Below are 13,189 nucleotides of genomic sequence, written 5' to 3'. Positions count from 1 at the left end.
GCTTTTATACGATAAAAACTATTTTATATTAAAAATTTTTTACATGGATTTATTCTGAGAGCTGTAACTTATTTTTTCGCTGATGACGCTGTATGGCAACTTGTTTTTTGCAAGACAAGATGGCGTTTTCAGGGGTGTCATGGTTATTTATATCAGTGTTATTGATCGCGTTTTTTTTGTTCGGCGGTATGATAATAAAGCATTGTTTTTTGCCTTTTTTTTACGGTGTTTACTGAAGAGGCTAACTAGTGGGACAGTTTTATAGGTCGGGTCGTTACAAACGTGGTGATACTAAAATACGTGTACTTTTATTGTTTGTTTTTTTCATTTACAGAAAGAAATGTATTGTAACAACATATATATATTTTTTTCTTTATTTAGGAATTGTTATAAAAAATTGGAGGCGAAAATATCATTTTTGTGAAAAAATATGATTTTTTATTTTTACGTTACGTTTCTACCTTATAACCTTCTGTGCAGCACTTGGTGGGTCAAAGTGCTCTCCACACATCTAGATAAGTTCCTTAGGGGGTCTACTTTCCAAAATGGTGTCACTTGTGGGGGGTTTCAATGTTTAGGCACATCAGGGGCTCTCCAAACACAACATGGCGTCCCATCTCAATTCCTGTCAATTTTGCATTGAAAAGTCAAACAGCGCTCCTTCCCTTCCGAGCTCTGCCATGCGCCCAAACAGTGGTTTACCCCCACATATGGGGTATCAGCGTACTCAGGACAAATTGTACAACAACTTTTGGGTCCAATTTCTCCTGTTACCCTTGGTAAAATAAAACAAATTGGAACTGAAGTAATTTTATTGTGAAAAAAAAGTTGTGTATTTTTTTTTTAAACATTTCAAAAATTCCTGTGAAGCACCTGAAGGGTTGATAAACTTCTTGAATGTGGTTTTGAGCACCTTTAGGGGTGTAGTTTTTAGAATGGTGTCACACTTGGGTATTGTCTACCATATAGACCCCTCAGAGTGACTTCAAATGTGATGTGGCCCCTAAAAAAAATGGTGTTGTAAAAATGAGAAATTGCTGGTCAACTTTTAACCATATAACTTCCTAACAAAAAAAATGTTGGTTCCAAAATTGCGCTGATGTAAAGTAGACATGTGGGAAATGTTACTTATTAAGTATTTTGTGTGACATATCTCTGTGATTTAAGGGTATAAAAATTCAAAGATGGAAAATTGTGAAATTTTCGTCAATTTTCAGTTTTTTCACAAATAAATGCAGGTAATATCAAAGATATTTGACCAATAACATGAAGTACAATATGTCACGAGAAAACAATGTCAGAATCACCGGGATCCGTTGAAGCGTTCCAGAGTTATAACCTCATAAAGGGACAGTGGTCAGAATTGTAAAAATTGGCCCGGTCATTAACGTGCAAACCACCCTTGGGGGTAAAGGGGTTAAATTCTATGTAACTATAACATTAGCACAATGACAGGTAAAGTGAGGAACACTTATACACTGGTGACATTGGCACAATCGGGGGTGGCAGAGATTAGACAATAAATAGTTCTTAAAGGGACCCCGCCATCAGGATTTACCCCTCAATATACCACCAGTGCCATTTCACTCTCTCAAGCTTCCTATCTTGCTCTTAGTGTAGAAAAGTGTCCATGCAATTAAAAATGGAGTTTTAATATTTCATTACTGTATGCAAATGAGATTGACTAGTCACAAAGGTGACCGTACATCCGCGAGTAGCCGAGCTCCAGCCACCGTAATCATGTCCTCAGTATGCCGAAGGGCAGGACAGGAAACCTTAGAAGACTTCAATAGCTCTGAAGGAACATTAACTCCTTAGGACCAAGCCACGTTGTAAGTTACTTATGTTAATGACCGAGCCGCATTCTGACCAGTGTCACTTTATGTGATAACTCTGGAGCTTCCACACGTCCCACTGATTCCGAGATTGTTTTCTGTGACATATTGTACTTCATGTTTGTGGTAAATTGTGGTCGTTATTATTTGCGTTTATTTATGAAAATATCAAAAATTTGACAACAAAAATTAAGAGTATTTCGGAGTTTACAAATTTTTTATCCCCTTAAACCATATAGTTCAATAACCAAAAGTAGTTCATAAATAACATTTCCCACATGTCTACTTTACATCAAAATCGTTTTTGAAACATCATTTTTTTGTTAGGAAGTTATAAGGGTTAAAAGTTTATGAGCAATTTCTCTTTTTTTCCAACAAAATTTACAAAACCTTATTAATTTAGAGACCACCTCACATTTGAAGTGACTGAGGGGCCTATGTGACAGATAATACCAAAAGTGACACCATTCGAAAAACTGCACCCCTCAAGGTGCTGAAAACCACATTCAAGAGGTTTATTACCCTTCCGGTTCTTCACAGGAATTAATGAAATGTGGAAGGAAAAAAATACACATTTTAATTTTTGCACCACAAAAAATGTTGCTTTAGCTCCAAACTTGTAATGTTCACAAAAGTAATAGCAGAAAATGCACCATAAAATTTGTTGTACAATTTCTCCTAAGTACGCCGTTACCCCATATGTGGGGGGAAACTACTGTATGGGCGCATGGTGGGGCTCAGAAAGGAAGGAGAACCATTTGACTTTTGCAGCGCAATTTGAAAACTAGACCCCTCAAGGAATATATCTAGAGATATGGTTTCACAAAATGTTATACATTGAACTGTGGAGAAAAAGTTACATTTTTACCATTATATTGTTGTTTCAGCCCCAGATTTTACATTTTCACAAGGGGAAATCGGTAGAAATGACCACATTTGTTACACAATTTCTGCTGAACGTGGAAATATCCCATATGATGCTGTGCAGTACTGCGTAGCCACACGGTGAGACTTGGGAGGAAAGAAGTGTTATTTCCCTCCTGGAGCGCAGATTTTCCTAGAATAGTTTGCGGACTCCATATACAGAACCCATAAGTGCTAGAAGAGCAGAATTCCCCTCCAGTGACCCCATTTTTGAAATTTCACCCCTCTGAGAATTTATCCACAGGTTCAGTGATGTAATTGACTCCATGGGTGTTCTCCACAAACAAGGAGCAGTGGATGTTGCTAAGTGAAAATGCAAATATGCCATTGTAGTGCCCAGTATGTTGTAATGCCCAGTACATTATGCCCAGTACACTGTAGTGCCCAGTACATTGTAGCACCCAGTAGATTGTAGTGCCCAGTACATAATCGGGCCCAGTACATTATAGAGTGAAGGATATTGTAGTGCCCATATATTGTAGTGCTTAGTGCGTTGAAGTGCTCGTACATCGCAGTGCCTAGTACATTATAGAGTCCAATATATTGCAGTACACATATAATGCAGTGCCAGTCATTGTAGTGCTCATATAATTTAGTGCCCAGTACATTGTAGTGCCCATATATTGTAATGCCAAGTGCGTTATGCCCAGTACATTGTAGCACCCAGGACATTGTACTGCCAGTACCTTGCAGTGCCTGTACATTGTAGTGCCCATACATTATGCCCAGCTTGCGCTTCTGGAGACGCCCACCCTGTAAATTAAGCAGTCTCTACTTGTTACAGAATTGCCAAATATATAGACGCTAACTGCGGTTTAAGCACAATATGGGGCTCAGGAGGAAGAGGTATTTGGATTCGGGAGTGAACTGAGATGAAGCTTTTATTGGGAACATTTTAAAAACCATTTTGATTCACATTTATCCTGCACTCTACACTGAGCACTTACATCGGGGTTTCCCTCTAAATATACAAAATACGTGATCCAGACGAAACCTCGAGGTATCCAATCACTAATGAAGCAGCACAGTTACTGTCTAGCCTTTGTTCAGCGTTGTCCGTCTCTTCAAAGATGCACAAAACTGTGGCCAACATCACTTTCATGCACGTTTGACACCGCCGGATCACCGGTTCTATGGCATCCACAGTGTCCCTATCTGCCTTATTATAGGGAATCTTCCATCAGAGGTTCCGTCTGAATCACAAGCTCAGTCATTTATATGGCAGCACGGGACTTGTGGAAGAAAAATATGGACGGAAATGATGGAAGGAATATTAACAAAGGTAAAGGAAAACTAAATCTGTGCTTCCTAAATCATTAAGAAGAGGTGTGAAGGCGGATCCATTATTCATCGGTGCACCGCCGGACTCTACAGGAGCAGCCGCGCCATCACCGGACGCTTCTGCTGTGATGTGGACAGCGGATAAAGCTTCACTGCACCAGAGACGCCACACGATATCACACACCGGTCATCATCATCACATGCCGTTCATCATCATCACACGTCGGTCATCATCATCACACGCTGCTCATCATCAGACGTTGCTCATCATCCTCATTGCATGCCGTTCATCATCCTCATTGCATGCCGTTCATCATCATCACACGCAGGTCATCATACTCACATGTCGGACATCATCATCACATAGTTACATAGTTATTAAGGTTGAAGGAAGACTTTAAGTCCATCTAGTTCAACCCATAGCCTAACCTAACTTGCCCTAACATGTTGATCCAGAGGAAGGCAAAAAAAAACCATGTGGCAAAGAGTAAGCTCCACATTGGGGAAAAAAGCCGGATTACGTACCGGTAATGCTCTTTTAATGAGTCCACGACAGCACCCCACATGAGAGAGAGGAATCCGCCCATAGGAACAGGAAACCTACAGAATAAAAGGAGGCGGTCCCCTCTCCTCCTCAGTTTAGTTTACAGAGTATAAAAAGGGAACCGCAAAAGTGTTAGTATTCATTCTTATTTAGTATATAAATTTCTTAACTCTATACAACCATTACTTGTGAACTTAAAAGATAGAGCTGTGCAAATTTTAGGGAGGGTAATACATGGGTGCTGTCGTGGACTCATTAAAAGAGCATTACCGGTACGTAATCCGGCTTTTTACCCTTCGCCACGACAGCACCCCACATGAGAGACTTTCAGAGAGTCATTTTTTGGGTGGGATTACTGTACTAAGGACAGCTCTACCAAAAGTCAGATCAGAGGAAGTAGACAGGTCAAGTCTGTAATGGTTGTAGAAGGTAGAAGGTGTGGACCAGGTTGCGGCCTTACATATTAAGTGGATCGGTACATCTGCTTGCTCCGCCCAAGAGGAAGCCATGGCTCGCGTAGAATGCGCCTTTATCCCCACTGGCGGGATTTCGCCCTTCGATGTGTAGGCCAGACAGATGGCTTCTCTGATCCATCGAGAAATGGTAGCTTTTGTGACCCCATGTCCTTTCTTGCAGCCCTGAAAGGAGATAAGCAGAGCCCCACTCTGCCTCCATGCCTGAGACCTCTCTATATATGTCAGGATGGCTCTTCTGACATCTAAGGTGTGCAATGTATGTTGTTCTGGGTTTACAGGTGTATCAAAAAAGGAAGGCAAAAATATCTCCTGAGATCTGTGATAGATGGATGCTACCTTAGGGAGGTATGAGGGGTCAGGCTTTAAGACAATTCTATCCTGAAATACCATTAGGAAAGGCGGGTCAACCGATAGGGCCTGGATGTCACTAACCCTTCTAGCTGAGGTTAGCGCTACCAATAGGGCGACTCTGTATGTTAGGATCTTTAGAGGTATGGAATCTAATGGCTCAAATGGGGAGCCAGTTAAGGCCTCTAAAACTAAATTTAAATCCCACGGAGGTAGACGGGGAATATGGACCGGATTGCAACGCTCACAGGATTTAATAAATCTAGCGACCCATTTGTTAGCTGCTATGTTGTCTCCATATAGGGCTCCTAAAGCTGAGACTTGAACCCTCAGGGTGTTTACCGATAGACCTAATTCTCTACCTCTTTGTAGGAATTCTAGAATAGGCACTACCGGAATTTGTTTAGTGAATGGTGTTGTATGAAAATTTAAGAATTTCTTCCATACCCTACTGTATAATAGGGTGGTAGATCTTTTCCTACTCAACAATAGGGTGTTAACTAGTTGTTCCGAGAACCCCCTAGATTTTAACAACTGCCTCTCAAATTCCACGCCGTCAAGTGAAGACCTTTCACTTGCGGGTGGAAAAATGGCCCCTGGGACAGTAGTTCCTTGTGTAAAGGAAGGATCCATGGATCGCATAGAGACATGCTTTGGAGACACGAGAACCATGGTCTTTTTGGCCAGAAGGGCGCAATCAGGATTACTCTGGCTTGGTCCCTCCTGATCTTCCTGATCACTAGAGGTATCAGAGACATCGGAGGAAAGGCGTATGCTAGTTCGAACCCCCAAGGATGGTGAAGAGAGTCCAGCATGTCTGGGTGATCCATGAGGTTCAGGGAAGCAAACCTTTTTACCTGTCTGTTGCCCCTTGTGGCGAACAGGTCTATTTGGGGTACGCCCCATGATTTTATTATCATCCTGAATATGTCCCTGTTTAAAGTCCATTCTCCTTGACGTAGCGTGTTTCGACTGAGGTAGTCTGCTTTGATGTTTTCTGCCCCCTTGATGTGCAGGGCTGTTAAGGATGGGAGATGAAATTCTGCCAACTGGAGGATGTTTGCTGCTACGTTCATCAGGGTTCCTGATCGTGTACCTCCCTGACGGTTTATGTACGCCACTGTGGTGGAATTGTCCAAAAGAACGCTTACATGTGTTCCCTGAACCTGTGGAAGAAAATGACTTAGGGCATATTCTACCGCTTTCAATTCTTTCCAATTTGAAGAACACATTATCTCCGCCTGATTCCAGGTGTTTTGGACCAGACTATCCTCCATATGTGCACCCCAACCCACAGGGCTGGCGTCAATGATAATCATTTTAGAGGGATTTATCATCCATGGTACACCTCTTGAAAGGTGATCCATGTCTAACCACCAGCTTAGGGATTTAATCACGTCTCTAGAAAGAGTAATTTTACTCTCTAAATGTCGTACCTTTCCTTGGATAGACAATATTTCATACTGCAATTGACGGGTATGATATTGAGCCCACGGTACAGCTGGTATACATGAGGATAGTGATCCTAGCAAGGACATGGCCTTCCTCAGGGTCATGCAGGGTTTTGACATTGCCTCTGACACCTTTGATTGTATAATTATTCTCTTTGATTGCGGAAGGAAACTTTTCTGACTTACTGAATCTAATTGAATTCCTAGAAATATCTGGATGGTGTCTGGATTCAGTCTGGATTTTTCGTAATTCACGATCCAACCTAATTCCTGCAGGGATGAGATCGCATTAGATAATCGTATTTCACATTGGGTTATGGAATTTCCTATAACAAGAAAATCATCCAGGTAGGGTATTATGAGAGTGTTCTGCTGGCGTAAGTGAGCCATTACTTCTAGTATCACCTTTGTAAAGATACGGGGAGCCATGGAAAGCCCAAAGGGCATTGCTACATACTGAAAGTGACGAACCTGTCCTGCCAGGATGACTGCTACCCTTAGGTACTGCTGGTGTTCGGCATGTATGGGAAGATGATAATAGGCATCTTTTAAGTCTATTCCGGCCATGACACACCTAGGAAACAAAACCTTGATGGCAGAACTAATGGATTCCATTTTAAAAGTATGACCACGCAAAAAGGAATTTAATTTTTTGAGATTAATGATGGTTCTGAATGAACCATCTGGTTTCTTGATCAAAAACAAAGGGGAGTAGAATCCCTTCCCTTTTTGATCTTGGGGAACCTCAACCAACACTTTTTTAGATAGAAGAGATAGGATCTCGGACTCGAGAGCCTCTTGTTGTTCTTGTCCCCTTGGTGAGGTCATTAAAAAAGAATCCCAAGGGATTCTAATAAATTCTAATTTTAGACCATCTCTTATAATGTCCAGAATCCAACGGCTGGATGTTATATGTTCCCATTTGGATAGGAAAAATTTTAGCCTGCCGCCCACTTCAAGGTTAGCGGTACTTGCCACGTTTCGAATTGTAGGATCCGCTAAACAGAGCTCCTTTTTGTTTAGGATCTTTCGTCTCCCAGCGATCCCTTTGCTCAAACGGTCTTCTAGTAAAGGGTCGTCTCTTGAATGCTCTCCTGTAAGACGGAAGATATTGGTTAGGAAAACCCTTCTTCCGTTCTCCTGCTTTATTTAAGAGCTCATCCAGAGTCCTTCCCAAACAGGAACTCACCCTGGCAGGGGAGCGCACACAGTTTTGCTTTTGCTTATGCGTTCCCTTTCCAGTTCTTCAACCAGAGTGCTCGCCGAGCTGTATTTACTAGGCCGGCTGACCTGGCTGCTAGGCGTAGCGAATCTACTGAGGCGTCTGCCAGGAATGCTACAGCCTCCTTCATCAGAGGGATCTTTGGTAGAATGGAGTCTCTTGCAGTTCTACCTCTGATCTGCTCCTCCAGTTGTTACATCCAGACTAACAGCGATCTCGCCGTACAGGTAGCAGAGATGGCTGGCCGGAATGCCCCTGTATTGGTCTCCCAAGACTTTTTAAGCAAGGCCTCTGCTTTACGGTCCAATGGGTCAGTTAGCATCCCCGAATCCTCAACTGGTAAGACCGATTGCTTGGAGGTTGAGGCAACAGCAGCATCTACTTTTGGCACCTTTGACCAAGAATTCAGCTCCTCATCACTGAAGGGATATCTTCTTTTAGAGGACGATGGTAAAAAAACCTCTTGTGCTCTGTCTATCCCACTCCTTCTTAATTAATTCCTTAACGGTGGTAACTACGGGGAAGGATCTACGTTTCCTTTGTCCTAACCCCGCGAACATGATGTCCTGAGCTGATTTTTTCCCTTTCTCATCAGGGCACCCCATCGTGTTTCTGACCGCTTTTACCAAGCCGTCCACACTGCTGTTAGGCAGACACAGCCCCCCCTCATCTTTGGATGAACTCGGCTGGGATTCTGATTCATCAGAGGATTTATGCATCCCCTCTGACTCTGGACTTTCTGGAGATGGGGACTTGCTAGGTTGGCGGGACCTGGTGCTACCAGCCTGCGTTAACCCTTGCATCTCTTCCCGAATCATGGCTCTGACGTCAGATGGGGTCATTATGTTTTCCTGACGCAGGGTTAACATGATGCAATCCGAGCATAACCTCTTCATATAAGAATCTGGTAGGGGCTGTATACATAAAGCACACTCTTTGTGCTTGGACTTGTGTGCCTTTTTCCTAGACTAAAGGAAGGGGACACAGGAGGAACATATATCAGCATATGGGTAGAGGATATCTTTAAACTCACCCAGAGAAGCTGACAGGTACCGGATCTGGAGGCGGATTCTTTGAGGGATCTTTCTGTTTGGTGGAAGATCGCTCCTGTCGACCACCATCTTTAATGCTGCTCTTGGCGCTTTTCTCCTTACTAGGAGAGCGCTCTGTCACAGCAAGGTGCGTTTCGTCGGCCGGTGAAGCCATACTCACATACACACACCGGCCGACACTAGCGCTGCAGCTTTTGAATCTGGCGCCGAATCTCCTGCCTCCCCGGCCTGAACCCGGAAGTGCTCCAGCGACTTCCGGGTTAGACGCGCCGCTCCTCTCTCCATGCGGTGGCTGTGCTCACTTAGCCGACCGCTTGAGCGCGCGCGCCCTCATGGATCCGGGCGGACCAGCGGTGACCGGACCCGGACCATGGACGTCGATCAGACGGGGGGGGGAGGCTGAACACAGTGGCTCCCCCGTCGCTGCTTCTGGAACCGCAGCCCCTGCCGTTCCCACAGAGACCGACGCAGGCGGGTGCATGGCCCAGGATCCTTCATCTGTAGGGTAAGCTGGGATTCCTATAGGAACAGGAAACCTAAACTGAGGAGGAGAGGGGACCGCCTCCTTTTATTCTGTAGGTTTCCTGTTCCTATGGGCGGATCCCTCTCTCTCATGTGGGGTGCTGTCGTGGCGAAGGGTAAAAAATTCCTTCCCGACTCCACATACGACAATCAGACTAGTTCCCTGGATCAACGCCCTATCAAGGAATCTAGTGTATATACCCTGTAACATTATACTTTTCCAGAAAGGTATCCAGTCCCCTCTTGAATTTAAGTAATGAATCACTCATTACAACATCATACGGCAGAGAGTTCCATAGTCTCACTGCTCTTACAGTAAAGAATCCGCGTCTGTTATTATGCTTAAACCTTTTTTCCTCCAGACGTAGAGGATGCCCCCTTGTCCCTGTCTCAGGTCTATGATTAAAAAGATCATCAGAAAGGTCTTTGTACTGTCCCCTCATATATTTATACATTAACATAAGATCACCCCTAAGTCTTCGTTTTTCCAAACTAAATAGCCCCAAGTGTAATACCTATCTTGGTATTGCAGACCCCCCAGTCCTCTAATAACCTTGGTCGCTCTTCTCTGCACCCGCTCCAGTTCAGCTATGTCTTTCTTATACACCGGAGACCAGAACTGTGCACAGTATTCTAAGTGTGGTCGAACAAGTGACTTGTATAGAGGTAAAATTATGTTCTCCTCATGAGCATCTATGCCTCTTTTAATGCATCCCATTATTTTATTTGCCTTTGTAGCAGCTGCCTGACACTGGCCACTAAATGTGAGTTTGTCATCCACCCATACACCCAGGTCTTTTTAATTGACGGTTTTGCCCAGAGTTTTAGAATTAAGCACATAATTATACATCTTATTACTTCTACCCAAGTGCATGACCTTACATTTATCCCCATTAAAGCTCATTTGCCATTTATCAGCCCAAGCTTCTAGTTTACATAAATCATCCTGTAATATAAAATTGTCCTCCTCTGTATTGATTACCCTACAGAGTTTAGTGTCATCTGCAAATATTGAAATTCTACTCTGAATGCCCCCTACAAGGTCATTAATAAATATGTTAAAAAGAAGAGGGCCCAATACTCACCCCTGTGGTACCCCACTGCTAACCGCTACCCAGTCCGAGTGTGCTCCATTAATAACCATCCTTTGTTTCCTATCCCTGAGCCAGCTCTCAACCCACTTACACATATTTTCCCCTATCCCCATTATTCTCATTTTATGTATCAACCTTTTGTGTGGCACCGTATCAAAAGCTTTTGAAAAGTCCATATACACTACATCTACTGGGTTCCTTTGGTCCAGTCCGGAACTTACACGTCAGTCATTGTCATCATCATCACGCGCTGGACATCATCACATGCCGGATATCATTATCACACGTCGGTCATATTCATCATATGCCGGTCGTCATTATCACATGCTGGAAATGATCATCACACGCCAGTCATTATTATTACACGTTGCTCATCATCAGCCGTTGCTCATCATCCTCATCGCATGCAGGTCATCCTCATCGCATGCAGGTCATCATCATCACACATCGGTCATTATTACATACCTGTGGAAACATCTCCCGGAATCTCCTCCTTCCCGTCACTCACACACGGCTGATCTCCCCTCGTCATCGCTTCTTCTTCTGTCTCTTCCTTCACTTTATTCTTAGTCGGATCTTCCTCCTGATATATCAGATGTAACAATTAACACAATACAAAAAACCACCAAAATCTGTGACCTCTATGACCTCGATCAGAAATGTCCCCCCATATACAGATCCGGTACAGGGCTCAGCACCGTCTACCTGATGATCCTCCGGGATGTTGTGATTCTCCTCCGGACAGTCCTGGGGATACAGAGGACGGGGACATCTCTCTGGTGGATTCCTCCTCCTGGATTCATCTGTGGAGACACAGACTGAATACATCACCTGCCGTGTATCTGTCTATATATGAGACGTCTCTCACAACCGGTAATTCTAGGTTTATGTATCAGGGACTAAATTACATTGTTGTGGTCCTCACCACCGGTACCGAGGTCCCAGCACATTGTGGCCTCAAGTATGAAGTGATAATCAGCGAGGCCAAAGCCTAATGCTCTCTGCTCTGCACTCGGAGAATGAGGACCCTGAGGAGAGGGACAGAGAAGACCCTTGTCAGTCAGATGGAGGAACCGCACTAAGAAACACAACTTCTCCAAGTTTCCCTCCACCAGGGATGGAACCACAGAGGAGCTGGAGAAAGCTCCACATTTCTATCCAGCGGTTTCTTGTCTCCTAATTCACCGTTATGGAGATTGGGGGAAGGACGGTTACCATTTACCAGTGATTGCTTTCTGAGAGCTCATGACGTCACCATGAGGACACGGCCTCCATCCTGGACAGGATCCTCTGGGATCACTAAAAGGAGAGAACCTGCCGTCCTCCTATTAATAGACGAATTACTGCGTTTTTATTCTTTGTTAAAGAGAGAAATCTCAACATCTGCCTCAATATAAAGAGTAAAACAGGCAGCAAGTGCGCGGGAGGACGGTGTTGTGGGGAGCCCCCGGTACACAGCGTTTAGTGCCGATCAATGTGCAGAAAGCACAACTAGAGAGCAGACACCGGGGTCATGGGCGCTTACTGATGAACACGGGGAGCCAAGGAGAGATTGTCTGGTCAGATTCCACAAAGCCCCATAATACATATTGTACTGAACGAACAACCCTTTACGGGAGACTTACACTGATTATTATCACCATTGTGCGGCCCGATGTCCCTGCGGGGGAAACACCTGCGTCACCATCCCTCTTATATCGTTATAGTCAGACCCTTTGAAGAGGAAGAGCGGACCCCCTGACATTTTGCTGTAGTTTATCCCTTGAGGCTAGGACACCCCGTCCGTGCATTCTGACGTCATGTGATAAAGCTCGTTAACCCCTTCCTGATATCCTATGTTCATGCATAGAGGATGCCAGGTGCGCGTCTGTGGAGTGAGCTCAGATTCCTGCACTTTCACCACTTCACCGCTGCTGACAGCGACATTTAAAGGGAACCTGTCATGTAAAATAATGGTAATAACCTGCAGACATGGGGTTAACCGGCAGGTTAATAACATATTGAACCTGTCCGGTGTCAGCAGTGAGAGGAAATTAACTTTAGACCCACTCAGCAGCGTTCGGCTTCCAGTCATAAAGTTTCAGCTGAAGCAGCTACAGTCACCGCTCAGTGTATAGACAGCGGCGGCTGTTACCGCGGCCCCGGCACTGACTGACAGCCAGCTCAGCATTAGAGCCGGCACTGACTGACAGCCAGCTCAGCATTAGAGCCGGCACTGACTGACAGCCAGCTCAGCATTAGAGATGGATATGACCTCAGGGAAATGGCTGATATTATAATCCAGAAAATATATAAAACCACACACAAGATTGGTGTCACCATAACTGACCCAGAAAATCGCAGCGAGGTTGTTCTTACCGCCCAATAAATGCCGAGAAAAAAACAAAAAATAAATGTAGAAATTAATTTTTTTTATTAATTGTTTCACTGCATCAGGATT

General features: G+C 44.1%; 1 protein-coding gene across 1 annotated transcript in view; it reads right to left on the bottom strand.

Moving 5' to 3' along the window:
- LOC138657439 (zinc finger protein 271-like) overlaps nt 1-13,189 on the bottom strand; it is a 74,361-nt gene that overhangs the window by 19,617 nt on the left and 41,555 nt on the right. Inside the window, exons 5-6 of the mRNA XM_069745231.1 lie at nt 11,455-11,552; nt 11,215-11,332 (exon numbers count right to left, since the gene is read on the bottom strand). Of these exons, the coding sequence (XP_069601332.1) occupies nt 11,215-11,332; nt 11,455-11,552 (216 nt within the window). The remainder of the gene's footprint in view (nt 1-11,214; nt 11,333-11,454; nt 11,553-13,189) is intronic.

This window comes from Ranitomeya imitator, chromosome 1, assembly GCF_032444005.1.
Source record: "Ranitomeya imitator isolate aRanImi1 chromosome 1, aRanImi1.pri, whole genome shotgun sequence".
NCBI classification, from domain to species: Eukaryota; Metazoa; Chordata; class Amphibia; order Anura; family Dendrobatidae; genus Ranitomeya; species Ranitomeya imitator.
The sequence above is the reverse complement of the archived record's forward strand: the minus strand, read 5'-3'. Positions and strand labels throughout refer to the sequence as shown.